The sequence below is a fragment of the Pygocentrus nattereri genome, chromosome 18 (genome assembly GCF_015220715.1).
Source record: "Pygocentrus nattereri isolate fPygNat1 chromosome 18, fPygNat1.pri, whole genome shotgun sequence".
In the NCBI taxonomy this organism is placed as follows: domain Eukaryota; kingdom Metazoa; phylum Chordata; class Actinopteri; order Characiformes; family Serrasalmidae; genus Pygocentrus; species Pygocentrus nattereri.
This window is the reverse complement of record NC_051228.1, coordinates 16243935-16266013: the sequence shown is the minus strand read 5'-3', so window position 1 is coordinate 16266013 and position 22079 is coordinate 16243935. Positions and strand designations below refer to the sequence as shown.

Genomic DNA, 22079 nt, shown 5'->3' with positions numbered 1-22079 from the left:
TTCAAATAAGCAAAGCATTTTCGCAGGCTTCTCATGTACAGTTGCCAGTCTCACAGTTAGAAATACTGCTTATTGGAAGTTGAGTAAAAGTACCAATGCAACAATAAATTATAACCATTATACAAAATTGCATGGAAAATAAGCAGTTGTATACACACAGAACTCTAAACTTGCTCCAGCACTATTATAACTGTGTGTGTGTGTGTGTGTGTGTGTGTGTGTGTGTGTGTGTGTGTGTGTGTGTGTGTGTATATATGTGTATATATATAACTTATAATTGTTGAAGCTAGTCTCTCTTGCAGATGGAAATACTACTTACCACAAAGAGAGAAACTCTGAACTGGTGAACTTATGTCTTGAAATATTTGGTAAACAAACTTGTAAAACAATGTAGATAAAATATAAACAAGAGTACAGTGAATGCTAATTTTTTGTTTTATTTAATATTTTTTTACAAGACATTTAATGAACTGATTTTAGATTTATCATGTTTATTTTTTCATCTAAAACTTCATTAAAAAAATACTGTCCCGTTTTAATGTTACATCAAAACACAAAGAGTTGTAGCAAAAGTATTTTTAGTATAGTGTAAAGTCCAAGTCAGTTATGAAATGAGCTTTGAACAAACTTGGTAAAATGATCCTGTACATTTGCTAACTGACACATCAAATCAATGCTCTCTCATTCTTGCACGAACTTTACACAAATAAACTTAGTGGCGACCAATCATGTTGATTTGTGGTGCGGTACATGACACGAGTACACGATGCCCACAGTCACACACTGAGATATAACACTGGAATACACACAGAGTGGGAGATACAGTGGTTGATAAAACATCTTTATGCTGGATAATTAAAATAAAAACAATATTAGGTTGCTTTGTGGCGCTGTGCTTAACACTATAACACTGCATAGATTTTCCCTCTTTAAACCTCAACACAAGTGTAGCATGTTTGAGTGATGCACCCCAAGGCAGCCAGCGGTTTTCTGCTCACTGTAATGAAAATACAGCATTCCCTTAAACAGTGCAGTGCTACTGCAGAGTTTGAAAGATATATAAAAACTTACTCCGCTGTAAAACAAACATGTGAGTCTTTACTATGCTTAAATTTATAAATTATTATGAAAAACTTTTTTTATTGTTTTTGCAGTTGCAGTCCTGAAATCAGGGGATGCTGCAGCATCCTCAGCACCCCCAAAGTTAATTTAGTAGAGTCAGTTTTCTGAATTTGGTTTTTATTTTATGCTCTCATTTGAAATACTTGAAGCAAAATAATTGTAATGCCATTGTAATGTTGCTTTGCAGAATTGTGACCCGAGTGCACTCTGATGACCAAATTTGTCCCCTCTCGTAGACCCTATAGACATCGTGAAAGATTTCATCGCCCCTCATGAGTACCTGGCTGAGGAGGACCCTAAGCTGTACAAGTCAGTGAAGACCCAGCGGGGACCCCTATCAGACGACTGGATCGAGGAGATCAACACCAGCCCTGGCAAGATGCCCGTCATGTGCGCCTATAAGCTGTGCAAAGTGGAGTTCCGTTACTGGGGCATGCAGTCCAAGATCGAGCGCTTCATTCATGACGTGGGTGCGTATAAGCTTCTGGAACTTTCCACAGGGAATCCTCAAGAGCCTTATGAGTGGAGGACGTTTGCTTAGCCAGTATTTCTACAGCAGCCCAGCTGTTCACATCTCACTTTCGCATGCAGTGTTGTGTGGGTGCGTGTGCATGCACGATGTCTGGCTCAGAAGAGCCCTGTTATCTCGACAAGTGGGTGGGCAGCAGGTGTGAAGCACAGTGTGGAGGAAAAGCTGTTTATTGGGACAGATCTGGCTCAGTTGCCTTAATCATTAACTCACTCTTAATGAAAACTAGATTGATGTAGTATTGCTCTTCCACAAATCAGAGCTCAGGAGGGAGGGACAGGCAGAGTCATCTACCTTCTCCAGCCAGCATCAAGGCAGGATTAATTTCCTTCCCATGTGCTGTTGTCTGCTCCTTAATCTTTTTCATTAGTTCGATATCTTCTTGTTTACTGACTTTCCTCGCCATTAATTTATGTCCAGTGCCATCTCTCATTTTTAAAACTGTCCCTGTCTCTCGCTGGGTTTCAGTATCTTTATCTGCTGTCTCAGCCCAGTACTTACTCATTTGGAGTTTTAGAGAGAAAATAGTTTTTGTTTGCACTTCTGAGTTCAAATCCCTTTCTCAAATTTTGCATGCTTATTAAACTTTAAGTACTAACTAATAACTTTAGTAATTAATGCTACATTTTCAGGACTAAACATAAAAATGCACAGAAATCTTGGTATACATTTTACTTAGATTGTGCTTTATTAAAACTTTTTAATAAACTGTTTTAAGAATAATTTAAGATTATTTAACCTATCTCTAGATGTTTTTACTTGCTCTAAGGCATTCCCAATCCCAATTCACCCCTTGCCCCTACCTCTCCATTTTGCACATTTACACATAGGGGTAGGATGTTCAGATGTTTGAAGATATAGAGGTAGGGTGAAGTTTTAGAGGTACATGGCCTTTTTTCAGAGGCACACTCTAAATGGAGTGTTACAAGGAAAAAAGAAAAACCGGCAAGATGGCTATGCAAACGATAGTCGCACAAATGTGAGAATTTTCTGTTAAAAATTAAGCATTATGTTGTCTTTAGTTTAATGTCATTTCAATGTATTATGATCCTTTTCTTCATAAAAAATGCTAGTAATATGCTGTCTCAGTAGCTTACTTGCTAAATTTCCAATTCCACCTTAAATGGTGCAGCAGTTATATTCTTTTGTATCAGGATTCAGAACTGCTGCACCATTTAAGGTGGACCAGGAAAATTCAAACAAGAAGCTGGTGAATAGCTGACATCATATCACCAAAGTATTAGGGGTGGTGGGGATTTCAGAGCACTGCTAGTAGCCTATTAATGAAATGATGTTCTCTTTAATTTGAGGATTATATCATTTCATAGGGAAGATTTCAACCAATTCCCCTTGTAAATCAGTTCCAAGGGGCAAGGTGTCACTCGGAAATAAGGGGTAGGGGTAAAAATAAGAAATGGGATTGGGCCTTTATCTGAAGAAAGTGTCATATTGTTGGTAGATATTTCAAAACATAAGGCTAGTATGTTTGTGTGCTTCACAAAAAATAACTTGAAACAAGCAAAATTATCTGCCAACAGAGCAAGACAGTTTAACTAGAAAAAAGTATGTAAAGCAAACACAACATATCTAAGAATAATTTAATTATGGCATAATATTCTCAAAACAAGAAATATTAAATGCCCAAGTGAGATTTAAGATAATTTCACATATAAAATTCAGCAGTAAACCTGTTGCCTTTTGTGTTTCTCACTGTATTATTTTGATGAATAAAGCAATACATCACTCAAAAGTTAACTCTACATGAGAGTTAGTAGGTGCTAGAAAATATGATTTCACTTGCATAGTATCGCATGGATCCTTTTGCCTTCTGTTCCTAGCAAAGATGTTCCTTCAGGTTTTTTTTTTTTTTACTTTACATCTGTCAGGTCTTAGGAAAGTGATGGTTCGCGCACACCGGCAGGCCTGGTGCTGGCAAGACGAGTGGTACGGCCTGACTATGGAGGACATCCGGCAGTTGGAGCTGGAGACCCAGGTGGCTCTGGCTAAGAAGATGGCTCAGTTCAGCTGCAATGAGGAGGGCGGTGAAAGCAACGGTGCTGCTGCTAGTCCAGATAAAGAGCAGGATGCCAAGGAGGCCATTAGTGCCATTGAGACCGAGGGTCCGGCCCGAAGCCTGGGGGACACACTGCAGACTCGAGGGGAACTGACCAAGCAGTGGTCCACCTCCTCCAGATCTTCCAGGTCTTCAAAAAGAGGAGGTAGATACTGAGCTGGCTTTGGTATATGCAGTCATGTGCAGACGTTTGATTGTTGACAGTCAAACTACATGTTTTATTAATATGCTCTGTGAAAGTTAACATCCTTAACTTAAATATGACATTTTTAGCAAATTTGGAATAAAATTTAAAATGTGCTGGAACTTTTGCACAAGCCCCATTTAATGCTTTACTTTTTCCTAGTATAGTGAGTTTAGCAAATAAGCAGTAAGTGTGCATTAAAATGTGCAGATGTGTTCTTTGTAGATGAGATATACAGATTTTTTTAAGTGCAGTCATTACTTGCACTTGTAATACATAGGACTGGCATCGTGTGATTTTATCTCACAGTGTGTGATTAATCAGCCATTTTATTTTTGATTTTATGGCATTAATAACTTAAGTGCTTGTGCATTGCATTGAATGCTGTTGTGCCAACAACAAACTGACCCTGCACAATTTACCCAAATTGTCAGGTAATTATCAAAGCCCTTTTTAGAGGGGTCAGTTGTAATATATATATATAAAATATTTATATAAAATATAAAAAATATTTGTGATATTAAAGATGAATGTTATCTTAAACATCCAGCCAAGTTTGAATGTAAAAAAGCAAGATAAAAATTAGGGATGCCAATTTGCAAAATTCACTGCCACATTCATTTGACTGATAACCGGCTGCTATTAGTTGGCAATTCATTGTTAACTGACAAATCTAAAATTGTGAACAAAGCTCATGGAAACATCAAACAAAGTGTTACTTGCACTTGTAATAAATGTGATGGGCATGGTGTGATTTTTGTCTCACACTGTGTGATTAATCAGCCAGTTTATTTTTTATTTTATGACATAAATACAACCCCAATTCCAATGAAGTTGGGAAGTTGTGTAAAAACTAATAAATTAATATGATGATTTGCAAATCCTTTTCAACCTATATTCAATTTAATACGCTACAAAGACAAAATATTCAATGTTCAAACGGATAAACTTTGTTTTTTGCAAATATTCACTCATTTTGAATTTGATGCCAGTGTGATCAGTGTGATCTGTAGCTACTCAAAAATAGTGTAAACTTAGGCTGGTTTGACGTCTGCTGTATCAGTTTATTAATGGCTCTGGCGATGCATTAAGTGGCAGAGTCAGAAGTGAAAGTTGTGATTTAGCACAAATTGGATTTATTTTACTACCAAAAGCATTTGTCAAACATTTAGCAGTTAATGCTTAATCAGCTAATCATCTCTCATAGCTTGGCTTAAAAATTGCAAGGTTATTCACAGAACATACTTTATACGTGTACATTATGTGCCCATTAGAGCATGATTACCCTTCTTATGAATAAACCACATAATTTTAAACAGTGTGGTGAGTCCCCAGAACTTTAGTTAAGACCCCCCCTCATTTGTATTATGTATTGACAGTTTGTGTAAAGAAATGCATTTGTTTTCCTTTTGTTTTGGAACAGGAAGCCCCTCTCGCCACAGTATTTCCGAATGGCGCATGCAAAGCATTGCCCGCGACTCCGACGACAGCACGGACGATGAGTTCTTCGATGCTCATGGTAACGTCCATTGGGTCCAATTGGTAGACAAGGCCCAAACCTTTACTTTATTGGTTTGCTAGTTGATCAGGAGAACCTGCAAACATCTCTTGGAATGTTTCTTCTTCTTTGATTTCAACAGAGGACCTCTCGGACAGTGAGGAGATATTTTCCAAGGAGATCACCAAATGGAGCTCAAATGACCTGATGGACAAAATTGAGACAGCGGAGGCAGATGAATCTCAGAGTAGGCATTACATTATTACAGACTCACTTCAAAGTCTTTTTATATCTCCTTAGTGTAAAACGATGCCCTGATGCTGTGACTGCAAACCACTCTGTCTCCCTTAGGACATTTTTCATTTACCCTACTTGGAAGATAGTACACAGAATCTCAAATAAGTATTTTAGTATCACTTTCTAGCTAAAATTACAGTAAGTCAATTACTTTGCAGGAAGCTTGGAAGCTTTGTAGAATTTATCCCCTTGAGAGCATTTGTAATTGAAATTTACAATCCTAAGGGCAACTTTTTTGCACTCTCCTGACATTGTTAATGAAATTAGATGACAGAGGTATTTTGGCCAACTCTAAAGGAGACTTATTATATTTTAAGTGTAAATAAAAATGGGTTCTTTTGGAAAAAATATCCATTTGCAACTTTTGTTTGCTCTGTATGCTCCTACATTGGTTTAATTGATTTCAAATGCTTTTAGGTGACTTGTATCAGGAATCTGGAGTTGAGTATTCTGAGACTGGCAATGTGGAGCGACTTAATGAGGTATGTATATACCTATACTTTCAATGTCATATACCTGAGTGAATAAACATTTCAAGCTCTGTACTGTGGACAAAGTCAAAGACCATCAAGAACCATTGATTTAATTTCCAGTCAGAACGCAAACTATTATTTTTTCGGGAGAAAGACAAGACTTGCATAAAGAAATTCAAAAGAAAATCGGTGAAAAAAAAAAACAGATGTTTCCAAAACTTACCAAATTGCCATCATCAGAAAACAGTACTTTCATCAACAATGCTTTCATCTTTCAGAGGAAAAATTAAGCTTCATTCTTCCTTCAGATCGAGAAAAAAAAATCTACAGATGTTTCTGTCCATCCTTCCACTGTGAGACATCTAAAAGGATGTGTAGCTGTCAAGAATCCATTACTGAGAAAAGGAAATGGACACAAAATAAGAAAATCTGTTAATTAAACAATAAAGCTCCTGGTGTTCTCAGAACAATGGACTGACCACCCCAGAGTCTAGACATCAACATCACTGAATGTGTTTGTGATTACCTGGATCGTGTGAAGTACAAAAAGCAATCAGCTTCTAAGATTGAAAAACATTCCTGCAGATTTTTTTAAAAACTGAAAGCAAGTCTCCTGAAAACAGTGGAAGCTATAATAAAGGCAAAAGTGGACACACTAAATACTGAAACATTTCATGTTGTGTTTACTTTTTGAGGCATTTGTGTGATTCTATGTTTAAATATATGTATGTTTTTCTGATAACTTTTGCTTAATGGTTGTTTTTACTGGAAATTAATTGAATGGTGGTCTCTGACTTTTGCACAGTATTACTCACCGGCCACTTTATTAGGTACAATTTGCTAGTAAAAGGTTGGATCCACTTTTGTCTTCAGAACTGCCTTAATTCTTCGTGGTATACTTTCAACAAGGTGTTGGAAACATTCCTCAGAGATTTTGGTTGGTTATTTCAGTTACAGTTGCCTTTCGAACATCTTGAACAAGTCTACCCATTCTCCTCTTACCTCTCACATCAACAAGGTATTTTCTTCCACACAACTGCCGCTCACTGGATAGTTTCTCTTTTTCTGACCATTCTCTGTAAACCATAGATACGTTTGAGTATGAAAATCCTAGTAGATCAGCAGATTCTGAAATACTCAGACCAGCCCATCTGGCACAAACAACCATGCCACGTTAGTAGTCACTTAAGTCACCTTTCTTCCCCATTCTGATGTTTGGTTTGCACTTCAGCATGTTTTCTTGACCACCTCTACATGCCTAAATGCATTGAGTTGCGGCCATGTGATTGGCTGATTAGCTATTTGTGTTAACAAGCAACTGAACAGGTTTACCTAATAAAGTGGCCAGTGAGTGTATATGTACATTATATGCACATTAGCAAGTCGCTGTGATGTTTTCTGTCTAGCGTTTTGTTATGCAGCTGAAATTATTAGTGGGAGCTTGGAATCTCTATATTTGTCTAAATTCCTGTTGAATTTTAATTAAAATCAGCATTTGAAACTTGACAGCTTGAACATTTGGCTCCAGCTGTTTATAATTTCTGTCATCTATAAATTAAGGCCAAGTTCAAGCTTGAAAGTAAAAGCTATCTACATGTCTCTGAGAGCATACTGCATAAGGCCAAGTCCAACATGGTCAGCTTCTGCCCTTTAAGAAAAGAAACCAGAAAAATGCAAAGGGTTGAAGCTGCCGTGTAATGCGAATAGAGTCAAGGCCGAGTTCTCATGCAGCTGAGTGTTTCTGAGGGACTTGTAGAGGAAGGGAAGTGTAGAGCTGTGGGTGAGGGACCATCAGGATGTTCTCAGTGCTCTTTTGCCCTGGCGTTCAGAGACCAAGATCAAAGTGCCGCTCCACTAGACGCAAGCGCCGGGTGTCCAGACAGCCAGCTGTGAGTAGCAGCAAAGCCCTGTCCAGTCCTGTAGCGGCCCAAAGCGATGTATCTTTGCCTACACTAGTTATTAGAGCTTTTTATATTTGGGTGCATTTTCATGTGCTTTCATAAACACTGCACATGATGATTTAATCCTGACTCACTTCATCCTAGAGTTGGGCGCTGTTCATTTCTGCACTTGTCTTTTTAAATATCCTGACAATCTTATCGTTCATATTTGGAAAAAAATGGAAATTCGTCAAAAAATTTGTAGACTGTAGGTTTAATTTGACTTTGCATTTAATGATTTGGCCCACATAGTGTTTTGTAGTTACCTGCAGCTCCAGCTAACATTAAAAGTGAGTTTTTTCTTAACTGAGCAAAAACTAACTTTCATTGGCATAGAATCTTAGTATTGCATTTGTTCATTGTGTCTAATGTTTCACATTTGTTCTTGTAATGGCTTATAGTATCCAAGTTGTAGATGACTTCTTTCACACCAATAAAAAATGTGTGCACAATTAAGCTATGTCCATCTCAGTACAGTACACAAATGAGATCATGACAACTTGGAAAATGAAAATGACTGGGACTTAATTTTTTTTTGTTTGTAAGTATAAGCAGTTATGTCTGGGTGAATATTTAATTATAAACCTTAATAATTGATTTCATTATTTTTATTTAGATTTTTTATAATATTGTTCAACTGAAGTGACCATTAATTGTCATTACCACATTGCTAAATTTCATACTACAAAAAAAAAAAAAAAAAAAAAAAAAAAAAAAAAATATATATATATATATATATATATATATGTGTGTGTGTATGTATGTGTGTGTGTGTATATATATATATATATATATATATATGTGTGTGTGTGTGTGTGTGTGTGTGTGTGTGTGTGTGTGTGTGTGTTTGTTTTATTTTTGTTTTATCTTGTTTACACACTGAAAACCATCAAGATATGATGTTTTAACTGATGCCACATTAACATTTCTTTCCAATTATCCATAATGACAATCCTATAGCACCCCAAATGATCTACTACATTTTTATGATTATTATATATCTAATTCATAGAACCCATATAATTAAATGGCACTCAAATACTTGTGGATATGTTTTTTTTCTTGAGAATAACCCACATCTTGTCTGAGGACTGTTTACGTTGGGACGATAATATTGTCAAATCACACAAGCCTACTTCTTCCCATTAGGTTAGAAAATGTGTCTGTGAATGTGCCTTGAGATTACATTATGCAAACTAAAAGTTCAATCCTAGACATAAATGGTTTCAACACTGCATAATTGCTTATCTTTACCACTCTAGTGTGTATGATTCAGCTCATAAATGGACATAATTGACCGATGAGTTCAATTCAGAAGCATTAAGACAGTGGAGAACACAATTGGGCATTCTATAAGAATCTCTTACATTTTCTAGAAAATGTGTTGTGCTGTCAATACTTCTGAGTGAGTGCACTTTGGTGTGCTGCTCAAAATTTGCTCTGTGCCTCCCTGAAGATGAGTCACTTTTTCTGCTTCAGGGCTGCTCTGCCCAACAGGGCCTGCAGACCTCCAAGATCCATGTGCTGCTCCTTGTCCTGCACGGAGGGAACATCCTGGACACAGGGGGAGGAGACCAGAGCAGTAAGCAGGGTGATGTGAATACCATCACCTCGGCGTTTGAGACAGTGATGCGTGTCCACTACCCGGCAGCGTTAGGCCACATCGCCATCCGTCTGGTGCCGTGCCCCGCTGTGTGTGTGGAGGCTTTCTCCCTCGTGTCAAAGTGAGTTAGCACAGCTTTGACTGAATATCTGAATAGGAGTCCTTGCACACACCTTCACAATAGGAATGTTCCAGTCAAGTTTCTTTGACCAGATCCAAGTCATTTAACATTGTGTATCTGTCTGTACGAAGTCATATCCATATTTATATTTTAATAGATGAATACAATACATTTCAAAGTATACTTCAGGACACAAAATGTTTTCACTCTAACATATGCCATTTGTTTAACCATGCTTTGACAAGCACTGACCACTGGCTTTGAAGGCTTGGCATGCAGAGAGGACAGGTATTAAGGGATCCTCCTATGAAACTATTCCTATAATAAGAATTTGTGTGTATGTTAAAACTATTGAAATATTAATGTCTTTAGTGCATTTTCCTAGTTTGGACTATCCGTAGTAGTGCAGGCTGAAGCCCAGCTGTTTGCTCGTTCAAGTATAGCCTTTGAATAGCTTTTAAAGCGAAACCTTCAGCAGACTACACTGGGCAGTGTTTGCCAGAGGCCTATGGATAGATCAACCACATATACTGCTTTCTGAATGGAAAAGGTCTTTCTTTAAGGTCAAATTTAACTATAAGACAAATGAGACATGGAATTAAATATTTTAATCATTTGACATACCTAGTATGTTTGTTAGGTCTATTAGAATAACAACCAGCTAAGTGATAACAGGAGGGAGGAGCCCTCATCACTATGACAATCCAGTGTGGTATAACCAATAACAGTCCATTAAAATGGCTTTTCCGCTTTGATGCCAATCTTTTGGTTTTATCAATAAAGCTTTAAAACAAGATTTCTTCTTGTATTATTTTTCAGTGACTTTTGTATTTGCAGACTTCAGTCAGTAACTGGTCCTTTGTTATAGTGTGTTGTTGATTAATAGTGTCTTTATAGGTTTTTGTTTTCTTATTTCACTTTAGTTTGAGTCCATACAGCTATGATGAGGGCTGCCTCTCTAACAGCCAGGACCATATCCCTCTGGCTGCACTGCCCCTCTTGGCTACATCTGCTCCCCAGTACCAGGATGCTGTGGCAGCAGTGATAGTTCGAGCCAATCAGGTCTATGGAGATTTCATCAAATCATTGGAAGGGGCCACATTCTCTGGCCAGGTCAGTGGCATGTGGTTTGTAATCAAGGATTAATTTAAAGTGACTTGTGGCTATTATGTTTAATCTAGCATTCCAAATGAGGAGAGGTCTGAAGAAGATGCATACTGCTTACTCATGTGGTATTTGTGTGTTGGTTGGGCAGGTGTGTCTAATAGGGGACTGTGTTGGAGGAATCCTGGGGTTTGATGCTCTCTGCAGCAGCAACATCACTGTCTCAGAGAGCCAGAACAGCAGTAGGAGGGGGAGTATAGTCAGCGTACAGGTAAGTGTTTGGACAGTTAGCCAGTCTTATGCTGCCTTCATTTGTGATCGGAATTATCGTAAACATGATGTTTACTTTAACCGTTTCATCAAAGGTGGTAAGTTTTTTAACCCTCTGAGATCTGCAGTTGCATAATTCCAACAATTGTATGCCTCCATCTCACTCTGTATATGCTTATGTCTGTCAACACATCTATGTCTCCCCACACATCATACTAAACTGTGCAACAGCATCACTTGTGGTGAAAACAAATAGGACATTGAATTGGACAGTATGGCAAAATCACATACCTACCTTATTTAGGGGCAGTCGTGGGCTGGAGGTTAGGGAACCAGCCCTGTGACCGGAAGGTCGCTGGTTCAGTCCCCTTGTCAATGACTGAAGGGCCCTTGAGCAAGGCACCTAACTCCCAATTGCTCCCGGGCGCCGTGGATAGGGTTACCCACAGATCTAGTGTGTGTTCACTAGTGTGCATGCATGTAGGTGATTCACTGCACGAATGGGTTAAATGCAGAGGTCTAATTCCACAGTGTGCAAAACACAGTTGGCAAATAGTTCTAAATTCTTTTGTTCTGTGTTTTAGAGCAAACTTAGCTGTTGTCTTCCAAGTAAATATTTTTGTTCTGTAATTTTTTATACTTTATAATTCTTAATATATTTAGTGATTAAAAAACAGCAAACAAATAAAAGGCCCCCTTTTCTCCATTATAATCAACTCGCCCATCTTTGATCTTGCAGACCCATTGCCACACAAATTTTCACCTATATTGTCCCCAAACCACCTGATCCAGCTCAGCAGGTAATTGTCAAACTATGTATGAGCTGCATCACACATTTTGTTGTAGGGAATTCAGGAAACTATTGTGCAGGCTTCCCTAATATACAGTGCCTTGAAAAGTATTCATGCCGCTTGAACTTTTGCACATTTTTTCATATTACACCCACATACTTAAATGTATTTTATTGGGATTTTATGTGCTAGACCAACACAAAGTAGCAAGTAATTGTGAAGTGAAAAGAAAATTATGCATAGTTTTAAAAAGTCCTCTAAGCCAATACTTTGTAGGACCACCTTTCGTTGTAATTACAGCTGCAAATGGTATGTCTACTTGCTTTGCACATCTAGATGCTGAAACTCAGATTGGATGGAGACCGTCTGTGAACAGCAATTTTCAAGTCTTGCCTTTCAATGGGATTTAGGTCTGGACTTTGACTGGGCCATTCTAACACATGAATATGCTTTGATCTAAACCATTCCATTGTAGCTATGGCTGAATGTTTTGGGTCGTAGTCCTGCTGGAAGGTGAACCCCCATCCCAGTCTCAAGTCTTTCGCAACCACTAACAGGTTTTCCTCCAGGATTGCCCTGTGTTTAGCTCCATCCACCTTCTTATCAACGCTGACCAACTTCCCTGTCCCTGCTGAAGAGAAGCATCCCCACAGCATGATGCTGCCACCACCACCACCATGTTTCAAGGTGGGGATGGTGTGTTAAGGTTGATGTGCAGTGTTAGTTTTCTGCCACACATAGCGTTTTGCATTTAGGCCAAAAAGCTTTGGTCTCATCTGACCAGAACACCTTCTTCCACATGTTTGCTGTGTCCCCTACATGGCTTGTGGAAAACTGCAAATGGGACTTCTTATGGCTTTCTTTCAAAAGTGTCTCTCTTCTTGCCACTCTTCTATAAAGATTTATGGAGTACATGACTGATGGTTGTCCTATGGACAGATCCTCCTACCTGAGCTGTGGTCCTCTAGAGTGACCTCTTGGCTGCTTTTCTAATTAGTGATCCCCTTGCCTGGGATGTCAGTTTAGGTGGACAGCCATGTCTTGGTAGGTATACAGTTGTGCCATACTGCTTCCATTTTTGGATGATAGATTGAAGAGTGCTACTTGAGATGTTCTTAGCTTGGGATGTATTTTTATAACCTAACCTTGCTTTACACTTCTCCACAACTTTATCCCAGACCTGTCTGGTGTGTTCCTTGGTTTTCATGATGCTGTTTGATCACTAATGTTCTCTAACAAACCTCTTCACAGAACAGCTCTAGAGATCTTCACAGAACAGCTCTACATATATTGAGATTAAATTACACCCATTTGGATTCTATTTACTAATTAGGTGACTTCTGAAGGCAATTAGTCGCACTGGGTTTTATTTAGGGGCATCAGAGTATGGGGGCTAAATACAAATGCACACCACACTTTTCAGATTTTTATTTATTAAAAATTTTGAAAACTATGTATAATTTTCTTTTCACCTTACAGTTACTTGCTACTTTGTATTGGCCTAGCACATAAAATCCCCAAAAAATACATTTACATTTGTGGGTGTAATGTGAAGAAACCTGAAGGTTCAAGGGGTATAAATACTTTTTCAAGGCACTGTATTTATGGCATATAAATTCTTATTACATTAATTTATTGTTTATATTAAATCTTTTATTTTAAAAACCACGAGGAACCCTATTTTCTCCCCCATGTAGTGGTCACCACAGACATTTGCCTACATCTGTAACAATTGGTTGCATTGTATACATGTTTATGTATATTTCACAAGCATGTGAAGGCAGCCAGTTAAAGCAGGGCAGAGCAAACATAGAAACCTTTTGTACATTTAAATTTCATCGAAAACTCTGTGGCCAGACTATTTATCTGCATGCATCATGCATTGCAGGACAATGACCTGCTTTCACCAGGCATCATCATCAACAGCAGCCACTGCTCAGCCTCGGGGTCGGGCCTGTCTCTGGAAAGTAGCCGTCATCTAAGCCGCAGCAACATCGACATCCCACGCTCCAGCGGCACTGATGACCCCAAAAAGCAGCTTCCACGCAAGCGCAGCGACTCCTCCACCTACGAGCTAGACACAATCAAGCAGCATCAGGCTTTTCTGTCGAGGTCAGTCATATAAGGCAGCAGGTTTGTCCGACAGAGATTGATGCAATTGCACTACAGGTCAAAATGCTACCCTTGTTTTGTGTCCCTAATCAAATAAACTTGATTCCTTCAAAAAAAGCACCTAAATATATGAGTAACTGAATCAGCTGTGTTAAAGTAGAAGTAAGAAAAGAATTAAAAACAGGTTAGTACATGCTGTGATGATTAGTCGACAAAGTATATTGATGAAAGTATATTGATGAATGAAAAATTGTTAATATGGAATTTATTGTTAATGAGCCATTTACCTTCAAAAAGCCACCTTATGATGTTAATTCCTACAGATTACAATGCACACCATACCAGAGGTCTTTGATTGGGTGGTATGTCTTTTCGTTCCATCATAAGAATTCATTTGTGGCATAGACAAATTTTGAATGATGGTGGCTGCAAAGGTGGATAAACTCAAGACAACAGAAGCCACAAATGTCACAGTATGCAAGATATGCAAAGCAGAGGTAGCATTTTACAGAAGCATGATAGAAATGTAAAAAACAACAAAAAAAAGCAAAGGAAACAAAAGCACAACAAAATTTTTTTCAATCAGTTTTCCTGCTTAAAGTTTAACACTCCTTAAACATAAAATATTAGGCATACCCAAATCGCAGTCAAAGTAGATAAGACTACATACTCAGGGATTAAATTGGTCTGGAATGAACCACACACCAACTAATAATAATAATAATAATAATAATAATTCTAATCACCTCAGCCAGTTCAGTTGATTAAATTGGTTAGTGATATGAGGTAAGAAGGCAGAGGTTCACAGTTTGAAAAGCATGTTTCTAAATCTGAATGGAAGGCATTCAACACTTGACAGTTAAGCACTGAACCTCTGTGAACCATTTCACTTTTACAGCTGTACTGTTTCTTTCATCAAAATGCCACTAAAATAAATAAAGGTAGAAATGAATGTAACAGTACTGTACTGTAAATAACAGTACTGTAAATAAAAGAAATTGAGTATTTTGATGATGAATTTTGAGATTCATGTTACTTGTGGCACTATTTATTTCTCACTAATCAACAGATTAACAATTGTGGAAACAATTGTTTGTTGCAGCCCCACAGGGCAGTGTAAGGGACTCACAAAGACTATAAAGGCTGTTATTTGAAGTAAATAAGAGTACAGCCTGTTTATTGTTTATTGTAAAATATTTTGGAAACTTCAACTTAATTTTGCTTTCATGCTTTTGAAGTGTAGTTTATGTCTGACAGTAAATACTATAATGTGTGAGAGTAACTGTTCTCTTTTTTTTTTTTAATTACGTTTAAAACGTCAAGTCAGAAAGATCACCGATTGCTTCCATGCTTTTGACCTGTAGTATATGTCTGACAGTAAATGTGGTGTGTGAGAGTAACTATGTATGTTTAAAATGTGAGGTTTCAGGTTTGTAAAGAGTTGATTGTGTTGCATTTATACAAATTTTCTAATCTTGTGTTTGTGGTCCAGTTTGCACTCGAGTGTACTGAGGAATGATCCTGGCTCTCGGAGGTCAAGTAACAGCACTATGCTGGAAGGTGGTGGTGCCTTGGGCAAGTTTGATTTTGAGGTGTCCGATTTCTTCCTGTTCGGCTCTCCTCTCGGCCTTGTCCTGGCTCTGAGGAAAACAGTGGTTCCTTCTCTAGATGGTAAGTTGACAAACACTGGTCTAAACATGACTTCTGGGGCTTTTCAGATGCTGGGGCACTTCAATTTAGCTGAATAATCCCAAGCAGTGCACTTGATAAAAACACTATGAATTCTGGTTAGAGGTTCGAATGCTGTCATTATTGGAAGAAATGAATAGGACAATTCCAACAAGAACTGTTATTGATAGACTTTTTAAGGCATCATTCAGTAGGGTATTCTAGTATTGAACACAATGAATGGGAACAGGTTTTGCTGGCAGCTTCAATAGTAACACTTGTTCTTAATCCAATATACACATTAATCCAAAGGGATAATGTGCCAGTCAACACGAGCTATAATGTTAAATGGGTGCTAGGAAGAGATCCAGGAATCAGATTTGTGTAATGCTTATAGCAGAAATTTTTATCAAAATAAACACCATTTTAACCACCATTATCCAAACATTCCTGTAATCTCCTCTTATTGTAATGCTCTGTTTCTAATTTGCTTTGTCCTCAGAAAACAAGCATTCAAATCTTTTGAAAGAAAACTTAAACAGTGATTTTACAAAGCTTCTTAAATCTCCGTCCCTCAGATAAATGGTGGTTTTGTAGCACTGCATTCACTGCATGTGTCATTATCATGTAGATAGGGTGAAGAGACAGCTGTTAGATTAAAAACAACCCTCTAACCTCTGCCAGATGACATGAGAACATGTAAACGCTTATCAGTACAACTCAATTCTGTATGTTATTTATTTTTTTAAATGCATTGCTTACACTAGGTTTTAGATCAAGTTTAACAATCCAGTTGTATTTGTTCATGCTCTGATCTAATTTACTGCTTCCATTCTTTAAGCTAGGGACCTAGTCAGTAGAAGCTAAGCTGTGTTAGTTTGACAACAAAGCAATTGGGTAAAAGAAAGTGTTTTTTCTCTAAAGTTTGCTTCATAATCTCAAATAGACACTTATGCTGTTTAACACTGTATGACATACTGTTCTCTATAAAAATAAACACAGGTATGGCACATAGATAAGTAGTTAGTAGCAGCCATCTCAGATGCCGGAATGTACCTAAAGACTCTATATTCACTGCATTTTCAATTATCCAGTGTACTGCATACAGTTTACATCAGCAAACCGCTAATGGAAATTGCATATATTAGTATGTTCTAATAGATCTCCTCTTCCCCAGTGGCTCACCTTCGTCCAGCCTGCCAGCAGGTGTATAACCTGTTCCACCCTGCAGACCCATCAGCCTCACGTCTGGAGCCCCTCTTGGAGAAGAAGTTCCACTTGCTGGCCCCCTTCAGTGTGCCCCGCTACCAGCGCTTCCCTCTGGGAGACGGACACTCAGCACTGCTGGGTGAGAGTCACACTACCGCTTAGAAATGCTACACAACATTCATTACGTGTCACATTTGTTATGTTTGCAACCTTTTTTTTTTTTTTATAAATATAAAGCTTTGTATACCCTGCTCTTGGACCAGTGCTACCCGTACTAGGGCCCGGCTGATGTTGGCTGATATTAAAATCCCACAGACATTGTTTACACAATATTCCTCAAGTATAGTTGATCAGCCAAGTGTTGGAACTATAAGACTAATGTAACTTTAAAGTAACAGAAGCTTATAAATGGTACACCAAGCTGTTAATTGATTTCAGACAAACTTGCTGTTGTGGTTTTTGACACAGTACAGCATACTGACAGCTAGAAAACTAGAGCTGGGACCACAGTTCTCATTCTTGTCTCAGTCGAGCTGAACGTTATCCATTCCAGTCTGTATTACTCTTTTGTGCTGGAGATCTGTGTGTCCGTTCATGCCATTTCTCTGTCTGTTTGACTTTCTTTCTACCTTGTTCTATCTTTCTTTGACCCACCCCTCACCCCCTTGTGCTGTCTTGTCCTCATGTCCCCTCCTCCTGTGGTCGGTTCACAGTGGAGACCCTCCAGAGCAACCCTCACCTCCTGCTGGAGTGTGGAGGCAGCGCACCCCGCTGCCATGATGGCCTGGGAGAGACCTCCATCCCCGTGCCCGTGCTCAACTGGCAGGCTGCGCCAGCCACACCTGAGTGTGTGTAACCATTCCTGTTTCATGTGTGTTCAGTCCCTGACAGCTTGTGTGTACAGTGTATGTTTTTGTGCCATGTTGATTCCTCACTAAAATACTCCTCACTGTATATGTGTGTGTTTTGACGTTGTGCTGCTCCATAAAGTAGTTCATTAAGGATTGCCTATCTATCTATCCATCCATCCATCCATCCACACGTACACCCACCCATCCATCCACCCATCCACCCATCCATCCAACCACACATACACCCACCCATCCATCCATCCATCCATCTCTCTCTTTCTCTCTCTCTCTATCTATCCATCCATCCATCCACCCATCCATCCAACCACACATACACCCACCCATCCATCCATCCATCTCTCTCTCTCTCTCTCTCTCTCTCTCTCTCTCTCTTTCTCTCTCTCTCCATCCATCCATCCATCCATCCATCCATCCATCCATCCATACACCCACCCACCCATCCATTCATCCACCCACCCATCCATCCATGTGGGATTAAGTGAAGGTAGACCTATGGTTTTTTTTGATAATTGATTCGACTGCTGTTCAGTGTTTTTGTGTCATTAGCCTACAGCATGTTAAACCCTGGCTGTGCTTATATGGAGTGTTTCAGCCTGAACTGCTTATGGAATGAGTCACAATGCAGGACAGCCAGTCAGAAAATTACTCATTTACATATATAACAAAAACAGCCTGTTTATCTATTCCAAGAGATAACTTCTTACACGAAAATTCTTAGTCTTAGGAAAAACTTTCCTACCCCTACACTGTGTCTGATTTTCTATGTGTTAGTTTTTTTAAGAAAGCTATAATCATCCTCAGCTTTGTTGTATCATCCACAGCAACCTTGTTGTAATTTAGTTTTGTCTCTGCACTCCTAGCGGACGTAATCCACTCTCATGGGGGGATGTTCGTAGAGAACTCATACCCTTCGTCTCCTGCCTCAGCCCCTGCAACCCGTGGACCCCGAAGAGCTAGTGAGGTCAGCATCGCCAGCCAGGTCTCAGGACTGGCAGACAGCTACACTGCCTCCAACATTGCCAACAGTAAGTCCACACATAGATTCATCTAAAATGATCTCTTCATTCGAATGCACAGAAAAGCTTAACAGGAGGATTCCAGTACAATGCTGTTACATCAATGTTGGGACTCGATTATTTGAATGATTTTTGTTGTCTATCGTGTTGGCAATACAAAGCAATACATTTTAAGCTCTTTATAGAAATGATACTTAATGTTTATTTCATTTGTCCTTCAGAGTCATTCAGTCTGTTATACTGAGTTATTGCCCCTAGAGTTTTTTCATGGCCAATATGAACTGTTTGCCCAGTAATGTATTCATACTCCCTTTATGTTGTTTTGTTTATCTCGTAGCACAAGCATGCCATCTTAATCAGTACAAAAAGCTTAGCCTTTTGTCCCAACTGGCTCTCCCTTATAACAAAATGTGCTCGAGAAGCCCATCCCCGAAAGTCCGCCACAGGTTGCTCAATATCAGAGCGGCAGAGTCAGAGGACGCAAGCTGCTCGGATGACCTCGAGCGCAGCAGCAGCACTCAGGGGTTTGAACCTGCCCCTCCCTTCAGCTCCAGCCCTCCATCACTGAGTATGCAGCTGGACATAGAGCAAGGTATTGCTGGCCAGAGTGTAGAGGAGGGGCCCAGGGTATGGCCCGTGGGCCTCCTCCTGCCATTCTGTGTGCCTGCTGTTGGTCTGAATCCCCTGCAGCCCTGCCTTGACCTGCTAGCTCTCACTAGCCCTCACTGCATCTTCAGACTACACAGTAGCAATTTCAGGAGGGGGTCAGAGTCCAGCATTGTTTGGTGATTTCCCTGCTTAAACCCTGACCTGATTCATGAAGGGTCCCACTGACATTGATGGTTGACATTCAGATCCCCCAGACTTAGCATTATTGTTGAAATCTTTACTATAAAGCACTTATATATAGATTTCAATTTTGACAATACAGGCTGATAAATTTGAAAACAAAACACCGTCATGGTCAAAAGAACAAAACTAACATGTATCCCGATTTTATAATATAACAGTAAGTAAATAATTTCTAAGAACTGATTAAAAAAAACACCCTTTGAGTTTAAGAAATGAGGCAATTAAAAACTGAAATCATTTGACAACATATAGCTGATATATTATTTTACAAAACTATTTTGATCATATTCAGTTATATTCACCAATAATATTGGTTATTACAAATTTTAGCTCTCAAAAATCAGTATCAAACAAATGTTACATGAGAGGGCCCTGCATTCAACTCAGCAATAATTGCTGCACTTGAGCAGCATTTGAGAGGTGAAATAACTGTGCTGCACTCTCACCCTCCATATCCAGATTTGGACTCTTGTACTGTGGCTGATCTTCTCGTCTTTTCTTCAGTTCTCACTCCCCCTGTCTGCACCCCATGTGCCCCCCCCCTGCTTCCCTCCTCCCCAACAACTCCCAGAGTGCGTATTTGAATCTTCATCTCCAGAACTCCAGGTTTTCTCTATGTCTTTCTGGAGGATGAAGTGCCACTGAAGATGCTTCGGATGACTTTGAGTCGTCTCATCTCTCCCATTCTCTGATTATACTCTGGCTGCATTATATGCACTGGCCATCACACCTGCCAAGAAAACTGAAGACGTCACTTCCATGTATTTACTTAACTATGCTTTGAACTTCTGTTGTACCATGGCATCAGGCTGTGGGGGAAAAAAGAAGATATGAAATGTTCCCCATGCAATCTTTGCACAATTCAGTGTTTCCACTTGATCAATCTTTTTTTTTTCTGCCCCTCATTTACCTGTCATATCTTCTGACCTTTTTTTCCCTGCTTGAGTCTCTGCAATGAAATTGTCCAGAGTATTTCAAGACTTGTTCTCCCTAAAACAGTAGTTAAGGTTCCTTTGTTTTATTTGATCAAGGTCTTGCTGAATCTCCTAGGTTTGTCACTGTTGGATACTAACAGTCTTGCAATCACCATTGCAGTTGCTGCTCGTTGGTGGGGCACCAAGCGCATTGACTTTGCCCTGTACTGCCCAGACGCCTTGACTGCCTTTCCCACTGTGGCTCTACCTCACCTGTTTCATGCATCCTACTGGGAGTCCACTGACGTTGTGTCTTTTCTGCTCAGACAGGTACTGTAACATTTACTTGCCACTTCAAGCCATAACACTTGAAACCAGCATGGCTCAAAAACACCAGCGTTGTAATGTTGACATTAGTTTTAGAATTTTTAGAAAAAGAACTAATAAACTAAATGAACAATGTTGTAAAGGAGAACATTCTAGAGAATTTTACATGGGTAAAACATCATAGACTGTTTGTAAATGGGGAAGAACGTTCTACAGTTGTGTGAATTGGGGGAGCACACTCTACAACTACATGTATGAAGAGAGGAAAACATTCCAGAACAGTGTGAATGGAGAGCAACATTTTACAACTGTATGAAGTGAAAAGAACTTTCTACAGCTGTGTCAATCAGGAAGTACATTCAACAACTGTCAATAAACAGTCAGAGAGCACATTCTTGGACAGTGTGAATGAAGGAGGATGTGCTGCAGTAGTGTGAATGGAGAAGACTATTCTACAACTGTATGAATGAAGGATGACGTGCTACAACAACATGATCAATAGAGAACATTCTACAACTGTAAAGGGAAAACAATTCTAGAACACTGAATTGGTAGAACATTCTACAACCCCAATTCCAATGAAGTTGGGACGTGGTGTAAAGCATAAATAAAAACAGAACACGATGATTTGCAAATCCTTTTCAACCTATATTCAATTGAATACACTACAAAGACAAGATATTTAATGTTCAAATGGATGAACTTTATTGTTTTTTGCAAATATTCACTCATTTTGAATTTGATGCCTACAACACGTTCCAAAGAAGTTGGGACAGGGGCAACAAAAGACTGGGAAAGTTGAGGAATGCTCAAAAAACACCTGTTTGGAACATTCCACAGGTGAACAGGTTAATTGGAAACAGGTGAGTGTCATGATTGGGTATAAAGCATCCCTGAAAGGCTCAGTCATTCATAAGCAAGGATGGGGCGAGGTTCACCACTTTGTGAACAACTGCATGAGCAAATAGTTTAAGAACAATGTTTCTCAACATGCAATTTCAAGGAATTTAGGGATTTCATCATCTACAGTCCATAATATCATCAAAAGATTCAGAGAATCTGAAGAAATCTCTGCAAGTAAGCAGCAAGGCAGAAAACCAACA

At 39.1% G+C, this 22079-nt stretch overlaps 1 protein-coding gene across 9 annotated transcripts in view; it reads left to right on the top strand.

Annotated features, from left to right (window-relative positions):
* The window catches only part of LOC108425188 (membrane-associated phosphatidylinositol transfer protein 2), an 86461-nt gene that overhangs the window by 57377 nt on the left and 7005 nt on the right, over positions 1-22079 (top strand). For 4 of the 9 annotated variants that reach the window (XM_017693653.2, XM_017693655.2, XM_017693654.2 and 1 more), the window contains 16 exons: positions 1359-1592; positions 3538-3870; positions 5333-5428; positions 5550-5654; positions 6122-6186; positions 8007-8066; positions 9597-9841; positions 10765-10954; positions 11097-11216; positions 13895-14118; positions 15611-15789; positions 16964-17134; positions 17709-17843; positions 18728-18892; positions 19221-19475; positions 20831-20979. In XM_017693653.2, coding sequence (XP_017549142.2) covers positions 1359-1592; positions 3538-3870; positions 5333-5428; positions 5550-5654; positions 6122-6186; positions 8007-8066; positions 9597-9841; positions 10765-10954; positions 11097-11216; positions 13895-14118; positions 15611-15789; positions 16964-17134; positions 17709-17843; positions 18728-18892; positions 19221-19475; positions 20831-20979 — 2726 coding nt within the window. The remainder of the gene's footprint in view (positions 1-1358; positions 1593-3537; positions 3871-5332; positions 5429-5549; positions 5655-6121; positions 6187-8006; positions 8067-9596; positions 9842-10764; positions 10955-11096; positions 11217-13894; positions 14119-15610; positions 15790-16963; positions 17135-17708; positions 17844-18727; positions 18893-19220; positions 19476-20830; positions 20980-22079) is intronic. The other 5 variants (XM_017693657.2, XM_017693659.2, XM_017693660.2 and 2 more) reach the window with 5 other exon arrangements.